Source organism: Bufo bufo, chromosome 11 (genome assembly GCF_905171765.1).
Source record: "Bufo bufo chromosome 11, aBufBuf1.1, whole genome shotgun sequence".
Taxonomy (NCBI): Eukaryota; Metazoa; Chordata; class Amphibia; order Anura; family Bufonidae; genus Bufo; species Bufo bufo.
Window position 1 is genome coordinate 28,941,703 of NC_053399.1, and position 22,732 is coordinate 28,964,434.

The 22,732-nt window shown below is 47.2% G+C and overlaps 1 protein-coding gene across 1 annotated transcript in view; it reads right to left on the reverse strand.

Moving 5' to 3' along the window:
- HIF1A (hypoxia inducible factor 1 subunit alpha) overlaps positions 1-9,461 on the reverse strand; it is a 43,632-nt gene extending 34,171 nt beyond the window's left edge. The window contains exon 1 of the mRNA XM_040411185.1: positions 9,140-9,461. Within this exon, the coding sequence (XP_040267119.1) occupies positions 9,140-9,171 (32 nt within the window). The 5' untranslated portion in view covers positions 9,172-9,461. The remainder of the gene's footprint in view (positions 1-9,139) is intronic.
- Positions 9,462-22,732: the final 13,271 nt, after the last annotated feature.

The following is a 22,732-nucleotide window of genomic DNA, read 5'->3' on the forward strand; positions in this document are numbered from 1 at the left end:
ATGTATGTACGGTCCGGTGTCATATGAACACTCTGCGTGATCTCCTTGTGCTTTCATGGATTCCCTCCGGTCGTGGTCATGTTTCTAGCATAGCTGAATAATTTGTTTTCTACGATATCGTCCCCAGGGTATTGATGTGCTTATGAAATGGACACCGGGCTATAGGCACTACTGGGGCAGGGACCTTTAGGAGCAACATATTCAGGTGCAAGCAGTGGGAGCAACGCTGAAATACACCAGAGTAGGGCCGCCTACCGCTCAAAACTTCCTACATGTCAAGTCTTCTAAACTGTAGATACCCTCGAAAATAGAAATCACACAGCCCCACCGCAAGATGCCAGAAGCCCCGTCCCCTCCGCCCCACACTGGCGGTTGGCACAGAATGGTATCGTGGGCCGAACACAGAGCCATGCAGCCCTGGCCAGGACAGTAATAGGATTTCATTCGGTTTTAAGGGCATCATTAATGTGAAGGCCCAGCAATAACATTTTACAATGGGCAGAATCCTGGATTTCCTTTGGCCGGTAAAACTGGAGACGACGCAAATAAAACACATCCACCTATAAAGAACTGAGCGGTACATGAGCAGCCAGAGCCACCGCGAACACTACAGAAACCAGCACAGAACAGATTGAGCTTGTATAGCACAGAATTCCAACCTCACCGAACAACATTTAAAGGGGTTGACCACTGAGTGGTGATATACTTATGAGTAATGCTGTTCACTGAATCCGCATTGTGGATAATGTAAAGAAAGAAAAAGTCAACGTATTGTATTATGTCATACTATGTATTTATTGCTTAATAAAAACGATTTGATTAAAAAAAAAAAGGGGTTGACCACTTTAAAAGAAAATGAAGAAGCCGTCTGTGCTGGGCCGCGTACCTTCCAGCTCAACCGATCTGCTCATCAAACGTATGTAACCAACCCACGGCCATTAGAATCAAAATGTCGGTGGTCGCGAGGTTTAAACATAGGACTACTTTCTTACCGGTCTATGGCCAGTTCCACTCCTGCGCAGGCACTGGATCAGTCCAACCACTGTCTGTCGACTATGCAGATCAGGATGCATGTGTTCTGAATGGGGAGAAGGGAGTGAGCCGCTGTTAGAAACCCCTGGGAGGATTGGACATGGCGACATTCAGCATGCCCGATCTTCTTTCCCCCCAACATCAGCTGTCTGGGCAGAGTCTGCGCACCCTCATATAAAGGATATGCTCACATAATCACACGGTCATTAATCAATTTGTAAACCGTGCCAGCGGCCGCCCCGTGTGACCCCTACACGATGCCACGCCCGTTCCTGATGAAACCAGCAACGCATTAACCAGGAGGTGACAGTACCTGAAGGGGCAGTAGGTTTCTGGGGGTTTTGCAGACTCAATTCTTAAAGGGGTAAAGCAGGATCAGAAAAACATGGCTGTCTGCTTCCAGAAACAGCTGCAATACCAAACCCAGCCTGCAGACAGGTGTGGCAGTATTTATTTATTTTTTGTTTTTGGGAAGGGGCGACTCATGTTTTTCAAATCCTGGACAACCATAGACCATAGGGGGCTGCTTGCTATTCTCTGGAACAGCACCACTCTTCTAAATGGCTGCATAAGGTGTTTCAACTCTGCACAGGTCATACAGTCCCAGCGAGCAAGTTCACCTTCCAGGCAGCGTGTAAGATTTCCTTCTGTCCCCGGGAAGGAACTGAAGTGATCTCCCCTGGGGTGAGACACCTATTTTTTCCAGGGCTTTTATCCTTTAGGGCTCATTCACACAACTGTATGTATTTTGCGGTCCGCAAAGAACGTATCCGCAAAAAATACGGATGACGTCCGTGTGCATTCCGTTTTTTGCGGAACGGAACAGCTGGCCCCGATAGAACAGTTCTATCCTTGTCCGTTATGCGGACAATAATAGGACATGTTCTATCTTTGAACGGAACGGAAATACGGAAACAGAAGGCATACGGAGTACCTTCCGTTTTTTGTTTTTTTTGCAGAACCATTGAAATGAATGGTTCCTCATACCGTATGCAAAAAAAAAGGAACGGAAAAAATACACAGTCATCTGAACTAGTCCTTAATCTGTAAGACCTCTTGCACACAAACTTTTTATTTTTCCTGTTTACGTTCCGTTTTTTGCGTTACGTATACGGAACCATTCATTTCAATGGATCCGCAAAAAAACGGAAGGTACTCTATATGCCCTGCGTTTACGTATTTCCGTTCAAAGATGGAACATGTCCTATTATTGTCCACATAACGGACAAGGATAGTGCTGTTCTATTAGGGGCCAGATGTTCCATTCCGCAAAAAACGGAATGCACACGTACGTCATCCGTATTTTTTGCGGATACGTATTTTGCGGACTGCAAAATACTGAAAAAGCCATACGGTCGTGTGCAAGAGGCCTAAATGAGATTGAGGAGTGAATCAGCATGAAGGTCACAGGACACGATTGTCTTGGCGGGCACTCACATCGGCTTCAATGTATATAAAAAGTGAAATTCCCAAACAATCCGCGCCTCCCCGATATCCTTCAAGTGTCGCGTACAGCGGAGGAGCTGTTCACGTGGGATGAGGCAGCACTCTCTCTCTTTATGGCCCCTTATCTGCTGTACATTAGTCTCAGCTACAAATGTAGGTTAAGAGGCAAAATACAAAGTACACGGAGAGCTGAGACGAGGGGAATACAATGAGACGGCCGCTTATTCCTGCACAGGCCTCTGCCCGAGCGGCTCCAAATCTAAAACCAGAGTAAGAACTCTGCACCCGAACCAATGCAGGGTTTCACGTCCTTCATTTTCCAGATCTAGGACTCCGGCATTTTCCCCAGGAAGCTTCCTATTATCCCCGCAGGACCCATGCCCCCCATCTGAATAGATCGGGAGACACTAAGGGTATATTCACACTAACGTTTTTCTTTTCCGGTATTGAGTTCCGTCCTAGGGGCTCAATACCGGGAAAAAAAACTGATCAGTTTTATCCTAATGCATTCTGAATGGAGAGCAATCCGCTCAGGATGCATCAGTTCAGTCCCTCTTCCGGCCAAAAATACTGATCACTTGCCAGAATGCATTGAAGTGTATTAGGCATTAAGTGTTCCGGCAAAACGGATCCGCAAGTGTGAAAGTACCCTAATGCGTGTAGCCTCTATGGGACGGCCGGAGACGGCCCAGCGCTTGCACTCCCATAGAGCTGAATGGAGTAGCAGGGTGCACGCCTGATCGCCGCTCCACTCGGATGGGGAAGCACACGCCCCCGTTCTTGTAAATATTGGGGCCTCCTCTGGTCAGAGCCTTGCTGATCAGATACTTATTCAGTGGGTAGGGGATAAGATGTCTTAGGCTAGGGCTACACGACGACGCGTGACACATAGGGCACAACTACACTGCAACATGCGTCGCGCGACATTCATCAAAGGATTTTTCTTCGACTGTCATGTCGCAGTGAGACACCATAGACTACCATTATAAAAATTGTCGCGCGACATGTTGCAGTGTAGTTGTGCCCTATGTGTCACGCGACCAGTAAGTATTGGAACACTAGTTGTGAGAGGGTAAGATGGTACTTTTTATTTTACTATCCCACAGAATGGCTGCCTACCACTAATTTTTACCCCTGGACAACCCCTTTAAGTTGCCCATGCAAATTAGATTTAATGTGAGCTGAGCCTGTCGACCCTCTAATGTGTAGGGATCAGGCAGTTGGATTTCAACATGTCTAACCAACATGTTCTCAAACAGAGCTGTCTGGCAGCAGGTCCCCCCCCCCCCCCCCCCCTCTCAGAACACATGCATGTGTATAGGGGGATCGGGCGAGCTGCCAATAGCCGTCTGTAGTGCGGGGTGTGCACACAACCCCTTACTATGGAGTCTCCTTGTGCCGCCATGTTTCCTCCATACAGCAAAACGGACCAACACTGTACAATACGCCACTCACTTCTTATGAGATCATAAAAAACGGTCATGTTCCGCCAGACACCATATCGTGGAGACATTTTCTCCTAGAACAGGGATCAGCAACCTTTTGCACGCCACCTGCTGTCAAACTACAACTCCCAGCATGCACACTTGCTCAGCAGTTCTTCTAACTCCCATGGAAGTGAACAGAGGATTCTGGGAGTTGTAGTTTCAGAACAGCTGGAGGGCCAGTGGTTGATGATGAAGAGACGCTTCATAGGGTCGCCACATGTTTATTAGCCCCAAATTGCCACTGCAGTGGGACATTTTATGGCCTATTAGCATGTGCTCGTCGGAAATCCTTGTCCTGGTGACAGGTTCCCTTCAAAGCATGGCTTCCTTTTCCAAGACCAAACCCTAAATTAGCCAGTAACGTTCCCCGCAGATACAACAGTCGCTATGAGTGGGTGATGGCGGACAGCCATGTATTTGCATTAGGAGGATTGGCGGATACGTGGAAAGCTTCTGCCATTTGAGACTGGAAAAATTCAGTTTAATAGAAGTTTCCTGCACCGGACAGGACGCGGGTAAACCGACCAAACGAATATCAGAAAGCTGCCAATCCCCTCAATAAGGGAGCCCGTACGCCACGCGTCATGGAGGCAAGTGGCACCAGAAGTAGCAGGCAACTTCCTACAAGCCAAACCCATGGCTGCGGGAAAGTCACCGATGAGGCTTCCGTTACCGCTCCCCCAGGAATCGTCGCCTGGTTTCTCAGAATGGCACCTCTGCTTAATCATGTTCGGCATGGGATAGGGAACATATCTAATCGCTGGGGGTTGGAGCGCTGGGACCCTCAGCGATGACAAAAAACAGGGGTCCCAGGGTCTCCTATGAGACTGGAGCCGCCGGAAGTGCACACGTGTGACCACAGCCCCATTCACTTAATCCAGAAGTGGTGGTCATGTATACGCACCACTGGGTGCCAGCAGTGACAGGGGATAAGTGGGCATCGCCCTTTAACACAATTTATTTTCAGACCGTGACGACTTGGGACTTTCGGCTGCTAAGTGGGACCCCACCCAAGGGAGACTAAAATAATCACCCAAAACGGAGTGGCATTGAGCATGCGCGCCGCCACCCCATCTATACGGCAGATCCAGAGACAGACGAGTATAGTGCTGTGCCATTTCCAGAACTCTCGTAGGGATGAATAAAGTGGCAGGTAGCATCGTGCGTGGTTTCGCCGTTATTCCTACTGGAAATATATTAATAAATTAGGTGGTGTCCCCTGACTGGACACTGTCCGATTGTGAACCGACCCCCCCAAATGATAAGTCTTAATTATCAATGTATTCCTACATTTCTAGGAGGGGTAACAGAGGAACAACAACAACTCAAAGTCCTAAAAAAAAGATGCTCCAGAAGCTTTGCAGTTGTGCACATTCCCGAGGTTATAGTCACACGTGGCCAACTTGGCACAGAAGATTCTGCGACTGTCCATGTGCTTTCTGCAATAAATCTGCCGGGTGTGAATTCGCCCTAAAACAGACACGTCACGAGAGCAGACAGGTAAGAATCCAGCTACAAGGAATCATCATGGACACGGGCCCTGAGCTCCTCACAGCGCAGCCGCTTTACAGTCACAGGTTGCTTGGTTTTCCTGCATTACACAGAGCTTCTTACTATCCCCTAAAGACCGGGGGCCTCTTGGAAAGCAAAACATCCCTGGTATGGCAATGTCATTAGTCTGCAACCTCCCATCCGGTTTCCTGATTAACCATTCACCTTACTAATTAGAACGACGGCACTACAGGAAAGCAGCAAGGGTTAAACAGCTAGCCACTGCGCTGTTCGACAACTGGTGGAAAGACTACAGGCAGCCCAAGGGACCAAGCCAACCTGGTACGGCGCTGGCTCTTCAGCGGCTGCAAAACTACCACCCCCAGCATGCTCGACAGTCGGAGAAGCTGTCGTTTTGCAACAGCTGGAGAACCAGAGGTTGGAGACCTCCGCTATATAGGAAGGGGATATAGCATACTGAGGACCAGGAGCCAAGGACCTCGTGTCACTGGTGGCTCTTCATTACGTCTCATGGACGTCTGGCCAGAAAGCGCCCTCAGCGATACACAATCCTCAACACATTCCAATATAAATCAGCAAGAGAAGGACACAAAATACCCCCCGTCCTGAGGACCAAGGGACGAGCGTCACCAGTATAAAGAATAATAATAATAATCCTTGACTCGTCCTCAATAGGCAATAAGAAATGGCTAAAAGGCATTTTAAACATCTCTCTCTTGGTGCCAGCTTTCTCAGGCAATGCTACCCAGCTACGGAGTGAAACTACGACTCCCAGCATGCTCCATTCATTTCTATGGAGTTCTGAGAACAGCCAAGGAAGTGTGCAACTTGGGAGTCGTAGTTTTACCACAGCTGGAGTGCCGAAGGTTAGCCGTCACAGGCCTATGTTAACAGGGGATACGTTATTTTGGAGTAAGCCTTAGGCCTCATGCACACGACCGGTGTGTTTTGCAGTCCGCAAAAAACGGATGGCGTCCGCTTCGCAATTTGCAGAACAGCCATTGATATAACTGCCTATTCTTGTCTGCAAAACGGACAAGAATAGGACATGTTATATTTTTTTTTAGCGGGGCCGCGGAACGGAGCAACGGATGTGGACAGCACACGGAGTGCTGTCAGCGTCTTTTGCGGCCCCATTGAAGTGAATGGGTCCGCATCCGAGCCGCCAAAAACTGCGGCTCGGATGCGGACCAAAACAACGGTCGTGTGCATGAGGCCTTAAAGGGATATCACAACCACCATCTCTTGCCGTACACCCCATTAGGGCCTCCTGCGGACGTCATAGAGGGGGGTTCCCTCTTTTACACTGCAGAGTATAGAGCAGCCCCCTCTATGGCAGACTGGAAGCAACCATGACAGGGTCTCCTCCGCAGGATTTATTGGGTGCCATGTAATACTACATTTCCCCTGTAGTGGTCGCCGCAGGGATTCCTTGGAGAGAACGGTTGGGGTTATAAATGAGAGGCTCACCCCATGAAGCTTCATCCTTAGGACGTGTTCACAAGTCGCGGTAAAGTCACGTAGCCCAATCGGGTTATTTTACAGACATTGCGGGAAAGCAGCAATTTGACAGCTATATGCGAATTTCTATCGAAAACCTTGCACCCATGCAGTGCAGCCGTATGCAGGATCCTGGGTCACGCTCTGCAGCTCACATTTAGGGCTTGTTCACACGACCGTATGGCTTTTCCAGTGTTTTGCGGGGCGTTTTTAACAGATCTGTTTTTTTGTTTCAGTAGTGTTTTCGATTGCGTTCCGTTTTTCCTTATGGCATATACAGTATACAGTAATTACATAGAAAAAAATTGGGCTGGGCATAAAATTTTCAATAGATGGTTCTGCAAAAAAACGGAACGGATACGGCAGACATACGGAGAACATTCTGTATGTGTTCCAGTTTTTTTTGCGGCCCCACTGACTAGAATGGAGCCACGGAACGTGATTTGCGGGCAATAATAGGACATGTTCTATCTTTCAACGGAACAGAAAAACTGAAATACGGAAACGGAATGCATTTGGAGTACATTCCGTTTTTTTTTTTTTACGGAACCATTGAAATGAATGGTTCCGTATACGGAAAGCAAAAAACGTTCGTGTGAACGAGCCCTTAATCATAGAAATACCAGAAACACAATGAAAACAGAGCACAGATAAGACCGTGCAGTGGTCTTAAAGAAAAACCCGTTTATGTCGGATTTCTTTTGGCAATCGTCTCACAACGGCACCAAGGTCAACGCCGAGATATGAACGCAGTTCTGCACAAAGGAGAAGTAGCAGACATTTCCTGGATGAAGGGGTTCCCAAAAACTATTAGGAAATTATCGCTCACGTCAGAGACTGCACCGGAAAGTAAAATAAACGGATTACTGGCAGTGGTGGTCTCCAGCAGCCCCCAGCAAGTCCTGACCATGCCACAAGTAGCAGATTGCCAGGGGTCTCCAGAGCTACTACAACTCCCAGCATGCATCTGAACAGCCACAGATGGACAACCACTTCACTAGACCCTCTACTTCATTGTATATGCTTTCAATAAGCTTCCCGGGGTCCCAGGTTCAAGGCCCTCTCCTCGGAGGGGGGTCTTGGATTTCCACCCACCTGACAGGTTAGTTGGTTTCCTATGAAACTGCCCCCAGCGTGTGTGCCTAAAAGATTACGCCGAATCCCGTTGGGCACAGGGGCGGACGAGATCCTGCGTACCGCGCCGCGGCATGTGTTACAGCTATATAAAAGAAAGAAATAACACCGCCCTAGCTGTACCCAAGACCTCTAGGGCGTGAACGTGGGGCACACAACAGATTTCAGGAACCCGTCCGTTATTACAGGGGTTCACAAAATTTCCATCCAGGCAAAGATTAATACAATAACGAGGCAAAGTCCAACTCTCCCAAACCCCCCTGGCCTGCTGGGGTCTGGAAATATTAGGTGTGGGGGAGGGGTGCAAGGCAGGAATTTTAGAAGTAAGGAGGAGAAAAAAAAAAAAAGTTTAGCAACCAAGTGAAAAACCGAAGAAAAGTGAGTCAGTGCGCGATCAGACTCAGTCATAAGGGGGAGCTCTGGCTTTAACATCTTGTCTTCTCCCCCCCCCCCCAAGGAAATTTGCTCCTGGGGAACATACGAAAGCCTGCGGCGGCCCTTGGCCATACAGACACTCCTTCGGCTTTGACTTGCACAAGTTCAACCATCAAACCACTAAAATCATTGACACGAAACCAATCAGAGCCCTGCTTTTCAGGGTATTAATAAAAGGGGTCCCCAGAATCACCCCTCCCCCCCCCCCCCCTAAAATCAACAGGGCTCCCATTTCTGTCATTGACAGGGAACCAATCAGAACCCTTCCTTTTAAGATATTAATAAAGGAGTCCCCAGAATCCCCCACCAAATCAAGAATCGGGTGCAACCTTTGGTGCAAACTCTCACAAACCTAAATACCATCAACCCAGCTTTCCCAGACTCCTGAAGGAATGTGCCTGCAGGAGAGCAAGGTGTCAGACCAATCATGCAGCCCTTCCGGTTGTCACTCAGCTTTCCCAGGCACAGATCTCACTAAAGGGAACAACAGAGCAATTCACAGCAGTGCAAAAGGGCCTGGATTTACTCAGGGGCGCCCCCAAGCGGCACACACACTGGGGGGGTACAGGGGGTAGGGCAGCGGGAGCACTCACCGCTTCTTGTCGGTGCCTGCTGTTGCCTCCATGCCAACCGGGGCAAGGAGGTCTCCGGAGCTGCGTCAGACGGTGGGGCCGGTGGTGGTGCGGCCGGTCACTGAGGCCTGGACTTGACGGCCGGAGACTGTTATAATCCACTCAGGAAACAAAAGGAAGCGGCGGCGGCCGGTAAGTGACTGCCGTGTGGCGGAGCTAGGCCGCTGCTGACGCAGTACGTCGCCGGTACGTAGTTCTCACGCTCTGCTCTCCTCACCGGTCTTTCTCTGACTCTTCTTTCTTTTTTTTTTTTTTTCCTTCTACGCAAACAAAACGCTCCGGCTGCGCCTGCGTCACCAGGTGGGTGTGGTTCTCCGAGCCCTCTACTGACGTCAGTAGAATCCACCAATCAGAACGATCGAAAGTCGAGCCCCCAGCTTTTTTTTTTTTTTTCTTGTCGTCACGCCCACTCCGTGAAGTCAGCTGATATCGGAAGGAGGGGGGTGTGACCGTGAGGAGAGGTCACCAGAGTGCGTAGCGTTTAACCCACTTATGCCCGGCTGGTTACGTCAGCATTAGAAAGGATTTATTTAGAAACATTCGTATTTTGGGACTACCTTTAGAAAAAATAATAGTTTTGGACGAGTCACATGACCCAACGCATTTGCCATTTGGCTGTGAGAGGGCAGTCACCATCAAGTCGCTGTGACCGATAATCTGATGGTTGCGGTTGCGCGCAGTCGAATTGCCCAAAATCTGGTTGTGACAAGCCCAAGATGGCGCCTGTTCGGTCACAATTTCCGATAGTCGTGCAGGAATGCAGCAGGGTTGGGTTTCTGATGACTGTGGGTCGCGGGGTTGGATGCGGTAACGCAACGTTCCGATTTTGTGTCAAATGACTACGTTGTCGTGCGTTTTGCAGCCATAGAATAGTCGCGCAACAGCAAGTTGCTTATACGTAGCATGTCATTTGCTTTTGAGCGACTGAAGTCGGCGTATATGTTTTGCGGATACGTAAAACGCGAATATCGACCGTGCATGCGCGTGCTGCATTTTCCCCTTACAGATATCCCACCCTGTGCCTATTCTTGTCTGCAAAACGAACATGAATAGGACACGTTCTGTTTTTTTTTTTTGCTCGGCCGCAAAACGGACATACGGAGGCGGACAAGAGCTTATATTCACCAAGGGGCCTAGGAGGACCCCCCCCCTCAGGGGCGCCGCCTAGCTGCACACACATACTGGGGGGTATATGTAACCCCAACGTGAAATGAATGGGTCCGCATCCGATCCGCAAAAAATGCGTAAGGCCTAAAGATGACGGTTTTCGTCTACCAAAAATCTGACCACAACTTATATTTTCAGTAAAAAGCTGTTCAAATAGGATAAACGTCCCATAGGTCCCACCTACAGGACCTGCTGCTATCTCGTGAATGGGACCCCCAACGTGAAGGAAGAGCACTCTGCGCATACATGGCTTTCTCCGTCCATTGCTATGGGGCTTCCTAAAATAATCCCGGGGTAGGAATGGCCTACCAGAGTACCTGAGGATCTTCCGGTGGGCCCAGGCTCTGATGCCATAATGAGCCGCCCCCCCCCCCCCCCCCCCAAAAAATAAAAAAAAAATATTTTGCTGCTTTTGGAGCCAATCACTTGCCACTAGGGTCTATTGTCTATTTCTTTATTCAAAACCTATTAGACTTTATTGGTGATATAGGGGTTGGGCTCCAAGAATAATTTCCCTGGTGGGCCCAAGGAACCCCAGTCCAACACTGGATGCTGCGCATGCGCACCTTGCTATCCATTCAATCCAGGACCCTGTTCATGTGATAGGAGTAAGTCCCAGGACGTCGACGGCGATAGGCCACAAATTTCCAGATGGGACAACCCCTTGAAGCACGTGGAGGAGGAGGTACAGACTTGGGTGTGAAGGAAAATGGAGCATATGTATGAATCGTATGTCAGACATTGTGAAAATAGGCAAACATGGCAACCGGTATGGCGCATGCGGAGCAATTTTTGTAGTTAGGAGACAGCAGAGATGAGCTGCTACAGAGAGTAGGATGCTCTGCAAAGGATAGGAGCTGCCCCGACCTAGAAGAAGTCATCATGGTGGTCTGGACCAGAGGAGGAAAAAGCAACAAGGACAACAAGACATGGCATCAGCCAGAGTACTCACCTTTAGGCTAGGGCTACACGACATTTGCGGTCATGTGATATAAGATCACGTTGCAAATTTTGTAAGCTGCAAGTTACCGCGACCATGACACGGCAGATGATAGAAATCCAGACCTGCTGAATTTCAGCCTGACCACCATTGCTATCATTAGTTGTCGCTTTAGCAGCATGACATTGCGATCCTTATTTTGCACGGCCAACGTTGTCGTGTAACCCTAGCCTTAAAGGGGTTGTCCCGTTGCTCCTAGAGGCTCATTTGCATATAGTAAAGCATCATTTTTCTCAGTAATGCGGGCACATATGAACATGGGACCAACACAGATGTCTTCAGCTGCCAAGTGCACATGTAACAGGTCAGCCAGTGTCATAGGTACAAATCTGCTGACAGATGCCCTTTAATAGAGATGCTTCAGTGTTAGAGGCGACCTAAACCTTTGCCGAAGCAACGAAGATGCAGCAGCACTCCTCATCCGAAGATGAATCCCATATCCCTTCTGTGGATCAGTACTCCGCACGATGAAAAAGCCAAGCCCTTTAAAGCAGTCACAGGCAGATTTATTTGCAGTCGTGCCGTAGGAATAACAGATCACTGTCCTGGAGATCAGCACGGGGGTTTACACAGCCGAGCAAAAGGGTGACGACGATTGTATGACCATTTTTGGACACGGGAATTTGTTTTCCTCCATGCACGGTCAACAGGGTGATCTACGTAGCTGATATCTGGTCTTTGAATTGGAAAACACCGATGGGTCACCTCTAGAGAGGAGCAAATCAATTTGTTCATCAAAAAGGGTTCTTGAGCAACGACGGGCCGTCCCCGATGCTCAGGAGGCTCCCTCCGTCACTTGATTGACAGGGCCGGACATCTCGTCCCTGGCTCTGTCAATCTTGCACCTGTGCAGCTGTAGCCGCGCAAGCGCAGAGGCTCTGCTTGCAGAGCACCGTCTGTTCATGGCCCTCTACCCTTAAGCAATGCATGCACAGTTGCCACTCCGGTAGCTCAGTGTGAGATTGTCAAGGCCAGGCGAGATGTCCGGCCCTGTTAATCAAGCGGCAGGGAGGGGTGTCATGAGCAGCGGGGATAGCACCTCTTTCTGACAAATTGATGTGCTCGTCTCCAATCCCCTCATTGCTCAAGGCCAAGAGACGTAGAGCCCCCCCACACCCACACACACACCAACCATGTGCCAATTATCCTACTTTTCTCTTTGCATGTGGCAGAAGGGTTTTTGGCCATCTCAGGCACCAGGAGGGGGTCTGACAGGTACCTGCACCTATGGCTACGTAACTGTTGGGACCTCCAGAAGGGAACCATACACCGGTTTCCCATACATGCCAACTTCTCACATTGTGGCCGCCGCCATTTTTTCACAAGGGTTGACATGCCCCTTTCAGCTGGCCACACCTGCTTTTACATATACCAAACCCAATTTTTGAAGTGTCACACCCGCTCAAAGCCCATTTGGCCGCCGAGGCTAAGACTGATGTCGCAACATCCTGGCACCACATACATTCGAAGTTCACAGAGAAAGCAGCTTTCCATGTGGTGCCCAGGAGATATGTCAGCTCCTACAGGGGTCTAGGAAGTTCCCCCTTTTTTCCGGGAGCCTTACAGAGGTGGGCGAGCATGCAATTTCCTCTTGTCTTCAGCTTACCTAAGTATTACAGCTTTACCAGCGGTTTAGAACCTGTTCTCTAATTGCCTGATGATTTAGGACCCCAAGTCATGGTGTCCTGTGGTACAAACCTCACATCTTGATGTCAAGCATATTACCTCCCAGTTCCTGTTGTCCAGCACTTACTTGCTTGAAGGGGGTGTCCAGGATCCTTTGGCTTTACCTGCTAGAATGGTTGACCTAATACAAGAATCATACTCACCTGGTCCCTGACACTCCGGTCATGTGTCCTGGCTGCAGTAGGCAACCTTCTGGCCCCAGGGTTTTTGACTTCCGGACAGGCCATGGACGGGGTCATATGCATCACTGCAGGTAATGACCTGGCCTCAGCAGTGATGTGTTTCCAAGCTGCGCGTCACTGGTGGATCACTTGAGGAAACGACACTGCTGAGACCAGTCATTGGCTAGCCTGGCCAGAATTCAACAACCCTGGCACCAGAAGAACCCCAAACTCCTTACCTCCAGCCTGTATTTGCTTGGCTACAGCAGAGACATGCTCATGTACCCCACTTGACCGCTGCAGGACAAGAGAATAGAGTGACTGTCATCCTACGGTCCATAGGAACTGCCAGAGGATGCCATCTGTGGGTGAGTCCCAAAAGTTCAAAGCAAACTCTGGCATGTATGGTTTGGTATTTAATAAAATGAGGGAAAGGGTTATTACCATACCCTTGACTTTTCTGCCTTCATCCATTGGGGTATATTAAGATTTTTTTCTCCTGTATGGTTGATAGTGCTGAATTAAATTTAAAAAGAAATATCTATCCCAGAACTGTGATTTTGACATGGGGTTGAGGGAAAATTGGTACATTAAAATAGCTCCAGTGGAATATTCTTTATATTCAATTTTTTTTTATTATATATTTTGTATTTTTAACCAAAATATTTTATTTTGTATTTTTAACCAAAATATTTTATTTTGTATTTTTAACTGGTGGTGACATTTGGACCAGGATTTATTTCTCATTATTATTGTGTATACTATATTATTTGGTATACACATTATTGCTTATGTTTTATATAATTGTACACGAGTACATACGTTATTACATGAAAAGGGATTCTTTTTTGGGTGAGCCAGTTATTTTTTATGTCTGAAATACATTTCTTATACAGTGCCAGTATCTTAGCATATGTGCATGAGAAAAATGTGATCTTTCTCATTGTGACCTTCACATCTTCTGTAGCAGCAGGAAATAAGCTTTTATCAGGAAAAAAAACATCATTTCCAAAATTATGGTTTCATGTTACTCAGAAAACAAAGAAGGGCAGAAAAGACATTTGACTTACAGCCGCTGATAAACAAGAACTGGAACCAGTCATCGGTTTCACTTCAGCACATGTTCTGCTGAAATACAGAGGGTTGTTTGTATATGTGTGTGTGTACAGTTGTGTTCAAAATAATAGCAGTGTGTTTAAAAAGTGAATAAAGCTCAAAATCCTTCTAATAGCTTTTATTTCCATCCACACAAATGCATTGGGAACACTACACATTCTATTCCAAATCAAAACATGAAGACAAATATATCAAATTCGTGTTGTTCCTCTAAAAAAAAAAATTGAAGAAAAGTGAATATTAGACTGTTCAAAAAAATAGCAGTGTTTGTATTCTTCTTTTCTCAAACATTCACTATATAAACTGAAAAATGTTTGAAGATTTTGCTTTCCTTTGAATCCCTTCACTAATATTTAGCTGTATAACCGCTGTTTCTGAGAACTGCTGGACATCTGTGTTGCTCGGAGTCACCACCTTCTGGCCCCTGTGAACAGGTATTTCAGCCCAGGATGATTGGACTACATTCCACAGTTCTTCTCTATTTCTTGTTTTTGCCTCAGAAACTGCATTTTTTTATGTCACCCCACAAGTTTTCTATTGGACTAAGATCCGGGGATTGGGCTGGCCGCTCCATAACATCAATCTTGTTGGTCTGGAACCAAGATGTTGCACGTTTACTGGTGTATTTGGGGCCGTTGTCTTGTTGGATCACCCATTTCAAGGGCATTTCCTCTTCAGCATAAGGCAGCATGACCTCTTAAGTATTCTGATGTATTCAAACTGATCCATGATCCCTGGTATGCGAGAAATAGGCCCAACACTGTAGTATGAGAAACATTCCCATATCATGATGCTTGTCCACCATGCTTCACTGTCTTCACAGTGTACTGCGGCTTGAATTCAGTGTTTGGGGGTCGTCTGACAAACTGTCTCCGGCCACTAGACCCAAAAAGAACAATCTTACTTCCATCAGTCCACAGAATGTCTCTTTAGGCCGTCAATGTGCTCTTTGGCAAATTGTAACCTCTTCAGCACATGTCTTTTTTTCAGCAGTGGGACTTTGCGGGGGCTTCTTGCAGATAGGTTGGCTTCACATAGGCGTCTTCTCAGTGTAACAGTACTCACAGGTAACTTTACACCTTCTTTCATCTTCCTGGAGCTGATTGTTGGCTGAGTCCTTGCCATTTTGGCTATTCTTCTATCCATTTGAATGGTAGTTTTTCGCTTTCTTCCACGTCTTTCAGGTTTTGGTTGCCATTTTAAAGCATTTGCGATCATTTTAGCTGAGCAGTCTATCATTTTCTGCACTTCTTTATATGTTTTCCCCTCTCAAATCAACTTTTTAATAAAGGTACGCTGTTCTTCTGAACAATGTCTGGAACTACTCATTTTCCTCAGAATTTCAGAGAGAAATGCACTGTAACCAGCATGTACAACATTTGCTGCCTTCCTTCCTCAAATAAGGGCAATAATTTTCACCTGTTTTTCAAAGAATGAATGACCTCACTCATTGAACTCCACACTACTATTATTTTGAACATGCCCCTTTCAATAAGTGATTACATTACAGAGAATCAGCAGCATGCATGTCATGACTGATGGATTTCTATTACTCTACTACACCTGCTAGTAAATTATTTGCCATGTAGAAATATCATTTCTACCAAAAACAGTGATTGATCAGGTGAGTGATGTCTGACTGCTATTATTTTGAACACAACTGTATATACACTGACTGTCCAAAAAAAAGTCGCCAGCAAGAAAAAAAGGTCACACACTCTAATATTTTGTTGGACCGCCTTTAGCTTTGATTACGGCACGCATTCGCTGTGGCATTGTTTCGATAAGCTTCTGCAATGTCACAAGATTTATTTCCATCCAGTGTTGCATACATTTTTTCACCAAGATCTTGCATTGATGATGGTAGAGTCTGACCGCTGCACAAAGCCTTCTCCAGAACATCCCAAAGATTCTCAATGGGGTTAAGGTCTGGACTCTGTGGTGGCCAATCCATGTGTGACAATGACGTCTCATGCTCCCTGAACCACTCTTGCACAATTTGAGCCCGATGAATCCTGGCATTGTCATCTTGGAATATGCCTGTGCCATCAGGGAAGAACAAATCCACCTGGTCATTCAGTATGTTCAGGTAGTCGCTGACCTCATTCTTGGAGCACATACTGTTGCTGAACCTAGACCTGACCAACTGCAGCAACCCCAGATCATAGCACTGCCCCCACAGGCTGGTACAGTAGGCACTAGGCATGATGGGGGCATCACTTCATCTGCCTCTCTTCTTACCCTGATGCGCCCATCACTCTGGAACAGGGTAAATCTGGACTCATCAGACCACATCACCTTCTTCCAAGTCCAATCTTTATGCTCCCTAGCAAATTTAAGCGTTTTTTTTCTGGTTTGCCTCACTGATTAGTGGTTTTCTTACGGCTACACAGCTGTTCAGTCCCAATCCCTTGAGTTCCCTTCGCATTGTGCGTGTGGAAATGCTCTTACTTTCACTATTAAACATAGCCCTGAGTTCTACTGTTGTCTTTCTTCGATTTGATTTCACCAAACGTTTAAGTGATGATCACGATCATTCAGGATTTTTTTCCCGCCACATAATCCCCCATGCAGTAATTATCCAATAGGAGGCTCATAACTATTTGCTTAGTTACATCCAGGTGGCGACTTTTTTTTTGGACAAGCAGTGTATGTATATATATATATATACACACACACACACACACACAGAGAAGGGCAATTATACCTATTGGTGTACAGCTACACAGTAAATGTTCTACGCATACACAGGCAGTTTTTTGTTTTTTATAAAATTGCCTTCCAAAACTATCAATGTGACCATTACCAGACCACCAGATCATCTAACTTATGGTAGGTTCAGATTTACAGATTTACTACATGCAATTTAAGATTCTATCAGTTGCTCCTCAGCATCAAAATAGAAACTGTCAGAAATGGAGATTGCAGACTCCCATAGAGTTCTGTGGTGTTCTGAATTCATTGGAACCATGAAGGTCCAAGTGTTGCAGCTGCAATATAGACCCTAAAAGTTGACAATTTTTGCAAGGTTGTTCCTACTAAGGCTACTTTCACACTAGCGTTTTTTGCGGATCTGCAAAAACGCTTCCATTACAATAATACAACCGCATGCATCCGTCATGAACGGATTCGGTTGTATGTCTTCTATAGCCATGACAGATCCATCATGAACACCATTCAAAGTCAATGGGGGACGGATCCGTTTTCTATTGTGTCAGAGAAAACAGATCCGTCCTGACTCACAATGTAAGTCAATGGGGACAGATCTGTTTTCACCACATCGCGGACAGAAAAACGCTGTTTGCAGTGTTATTCTGTCCGCTATGGGCACACAATCAAACAGAACGAAATGCATTTTGGTGCATTCCGTTTCGTTCAGTTTTGTCCCCATTGACAATAAATGGGGACAAAACGGAAGCGTTTTCATCCGCTATTAAGACCCTATGACGGATCTCAATTGCGGAATTGAAAACGCAGATGTGAAAGTAGCTTAAGCATGCAACTGTTATTTTAGTAAATATGACAGTTTGCAGTCTTTTGCTGAGGAGCAATGATCCACATTTTGAAGCCAGTCACACCTCAACACCTTTGTCACCTTCACGATAGAATTATTCTACATAAAATTGAACTGCATGTTCACATCTGCATTGGACTTCTTTCCCTGCTAAAAACGTTGACACCTGAATGGAAATCTGTCACGTGCCGGAGGCCCAAGGCAGACCTCCGGGAAGTCATGCAAACAGGACATGGCAAAACAGACCAAGGACCCACCGAGAACTTTATTACAAGTGTAATAAAAACACATGACAGTAAGCAGGTAGGCAATAGTGGTAGCACTACCACAGAACCAAGTGCACTGGCAGACCAGAGGCAAAACCCAGAGAGTGGAGAGCCAGTGAGCCCCGTTCTTCACAGAGCCCCTGGTGGTGGGGATGAACTGGGCCGAGGGCTCACTGGTCGCACCTCCAGGAAGGTCTCAGTACACTTGGCCCCTACCTGCAGAGAACCAGACTGGTGAAACCACCAGCGGAACAGACAGCAACAGAACTGGAACCCATACAAACACAGCACATGGAATAGACAACAAGACAAACGGGAACAGCATAGAAGCAGGTACCTGGACCCCAAGCGGGATGGAAGCATGGCGGTCTCAGGCAGAGCTGCACACAGACTAGAGATTACACAGACAAGAGATTCCCCCTCCGGGGAAGCCAGGGACCCTCTCACGAAGGCAGGACAACCATGGGATAGGAACAGAAGTAGAAAGGAACTACAAGCAGACAAGAACAGACAAGGATCAGAAGCAGTAGGTACTGCCAGGCTATCGGATGCAGTAGAGAACTGCTAGGATAACAACGAACAGTCAAGGATAACATAAACATCATACAGGGCAGGTACAGATCAGACAAGGACATAACCTCAAATACCATCACAGAACAGGTAACAACAACATCAGACAATGCAGCAACAATGCATTACCAGGTGACATCACAGACAAAGGCAGATAGGGGAAAATACCTGGGTCAGCAGCAAGGGGCTACACTCAGTAAGGCGCTAGACAGAAAAAGACTGACCCCCTGGGTGAGCAGCGAGGTGCTACACCCAGCAAGACACAAGAAAGACTGACCACAAGCCCCTTAGCTCACAGATAGATATAGCTAGATAACGAGGGCACCTGATAAGCCACACCCAGGAACGGACCAGGGGACGTTAACCCCATCAGAACAGGAATACCAGAACCACAATACACACAGGCTGCAGTACAGGATGTTGCCCCTGGCAACCAGCATACACAGAGTCCACCGCAGCCAGCATGCCAGAGAGCAAACAACCCTTGTCACAGTGACAGAGAAGCATCCAAATTCAGACCCAGTTCACACACAAGACCGCAGCCAGCATGCATCGCAGAACCAGCATGCATGGGGAAACCCACAGCCAGTACACAAGGCGCATGCAGCCAGCCTGCACGGCACCAGAGACATGAGCCACAGAGATGCAGAAACGGGAATACACAAACACAGGACACAGTTTACACACTACACCGCAGCCAGCATGCAGTCCCAAGCAACCAGCATACACAGGTGTCAGCCTGCAGCCAGTATGCGAGAAAGCCTGCAGCCAGCCTGCACAGCAACAGTGATAACAACTGCACAGAGAAGCAGACACGGGGAGAGCAAACATTCACAGGCAGCAGTTCCACAAAACACCACAGCCAGCACGCAGCCCCAAGCAACCATCATACACAGGAGACAGCCTGCAGCCAGTACGCGAGAGGGCATGCAGCCAGCCGACACGGCCAAAACTGTCACAGTGAACCGCACCGTGACAAAACCGAATGGACCCTCTTATCATCAATGGGATCTCTTTGGCTCCATTGGTTTCAGATATGTGCAGAATAGGTTTCAGAATATGTGCAGATCCTCTAACGGAGCAGAAAAACTGAAATAACTATGACCAGGGGCATAACGATCGTGGTCGCAGAGGGTGCGACCGCGACCGGGCCCTGCGGTATATATATATATATATATATACAGAGGGGGTAATAAATGAAATATATACAGAGGGGGCAAAAAAGGATATATATACAGAGGGGGCAAAATAGAATATATATACAGAGGGGGCAATAAATGAAATATATACAGAGGGGGCGAAATGGAATATATATACAGAGGAGGGAAAATGGAATATATACCGGTATACAGAGGGGGCAAAATGGAATATATACCGGTATACAGAGGGGGGCAAAAAAATAAATATATACAGAGGGGGGAAATGGAATATATACAGAGGGGGCAAAACATTAAATATATAGTGTGCAAAATGATGTATACACAGAGGGGGCAAAAAATGAAATTTATACAGGGGGGTCAAAATGGAATATATACGGTAAGAGAGAGTTAATATTCTACTACAACGCATTCAAACCTATAGTGGGCGGGGGCTCGGGGGGGGGCTCAATTCAAAGTTTTCCCTGGGGCCCATCGAACTCTAGTTACGCCACTGACTATGACCATGCCCTAACTTACTGTATACATTGCATACACAATACTGTAAGTATATTCTGCACGACCTGTGCATTATAGGAGCTCTGCTAAACTATTAGGAGTGTGTGCATAAGCCAGCAGAATTGTGAATGCAGCTCTGGATAATAAGGCTGTGACAATGGATCAGAGCAATACAGGTAATATAACTTGAAGGTACTACATTTATCATGTAGATCATATTTAAGGGAAATGTCTCAAAAAATATTTTCTGCCAGTTTAAACCAGATAGTAACATACCACGTCCTTTGTTTCTATTCTGTTTTTATTTTCTGATTACAGATGTATTTCTTCTATTTCTTGAACATGATTATGGGGGCGGCCATCTTGCCTGAGCTGTTCTCAACAGCATTTAGAAAGCCTTAAGAAAATTGGTTTGCGGCAGCCCCATGGCCATAGACACAATGATCAGGAGGGAACCTCATTGACTTCTATGGGAGAGTTTTCTAGGCATGTTCTGTGACCTGTGCAGAGGTCATAGTACAAGGAAAGAATAGATAAGATGTGACAATCACCTACTGTGCATGATGGATCCTGTCTTATCTATACACAGAGGTGGTATCATTACAGGCAGGCTTAGAACTAGTTAACTGCAGTAAAGTGATCTGTACAGACCAAGAAGTGGTGCCTGGTATTAGACCTAGTGGCCAGTGCAAAAACTAAATTAAAAATAACATCAACAAAAATTCCTTAAAAATATGTTAAACATAAAAGTGTGATTTAACCACCTCCGGACCGCTGTACGCACAGACGCGTCCTGGAGGTGGTTGATTCATTCCGAGTGGACGCGCCGGCGCGTCCTCTCGCGATGGCCGAGATTTCCTGTGAACGCGCGCTCACAGGAACGGAAGGTAAGAGAGTGGATCTCCAGCCTGCCAGCGGCGATCGTTAGCTGGCAGGCTGGAGATGTGATTTTATTAACCCCTAACAGGTATATTAGACGCTGTTTTGATAACAGCGTCTAATATACCTGCTACCTGGTCCTCTGGTGGTCCCCTTTGTTTGGATCGACCACCAGAGGACACAGGTAGCTCAGTAATATGTTGCACCAAGCACCACACTACACTACACCCCCCCCCCCCCCGGTCACTTATTAACCCCTTATTCACCCTTGATCACCCCGATCACCCCATATAGACTCCCTGATCACCCCCCTGTCATTGATTACCCCCCTGTCATTGATCAACCCCCTGTAAAGCTCCATTTAGACGTCCGCATGATTTTTACGGATCCACTGATAGATGGATCGGATCCGCAAAACGCACACGGACGTCTGAATGGAGCCTTACAGGGGCGTGATCAATGACTGTGGTGATCACCCCATATAGACTCCCTGATCACCCCCCTGTCATTGATTACCCCCCTGTCATTGATCACACCCCTGTAAAGCTCCATTCAGACGTCCGCATGATTTTTACGGATCCACTGATAGATGGATCGGATCCGCAAAACGCACACGGACGTCTGAATGGAGCCTTACAGGGGCGTGATCAATGCCTGTGGTGATCACCCCATATAGACTCCCTGATCACCCCCTGTCATTGATTACCCCCCTGTCATTGATCACACCCCTGTAAAGCTCCATTCAGACGTCCGCATGATTTTTACGGATCCACTGATAGATGGATCGGATCCGCAAAACGCACACGGACGTCTGAATGGAGCCTTACAGGGGCGTGATCAATGACTGTGGTGATCACCCTATATAGACTCCCTGATCACCCCCCTGTCATTGATTACCCCCCTGTCATTGATCACACCCCTGTAAAGCTCCATTCAGACGTCCGCATGATTTTTACGGATCCACTGATAGATGGATCGGATCCGCAAAACGCACATGGACGTCTGAATGGAGCCTTACAGGGGCGTGATCAATGACTGTGGTGATCACCCCATATAGACTCCCTGATCACCCCCCTGTCATTGATCACACCCCTGTAAAGCTCCATTCAGACGTCCGCATGATTTTTACGGATCCACTGATAGATGGATCGGATCCGCAAAACGCACACGGACGTCTGAATGGAGCCTTACAGGGGCGTGATCAATGACTGTGGTGATCACCCCATATAGACTCCCTGATCACCCCCCTGTCATTGATTACCCCCCTGTCATTGATCACACCCCTGTAAAGCTTTATTCAGACGTTCGCATGATTTTTACGGATCCACGGATACATGGATCGGATCCGCAAAACACATACGGACATCTGAATGGAGCCTTAAAGGGGGGTGATCAATGACAGGGGGGTGATCACCCCATATAGACTCCCTGATCACCCCCCTGTCATTGATCACCCCCCTGTCATTGATCACCCCCCTGTCATTGATCACCCCCCTGTAAGGCTCCATTCAGACATTTTTTTGGCCCAAGTTAGCGGAAA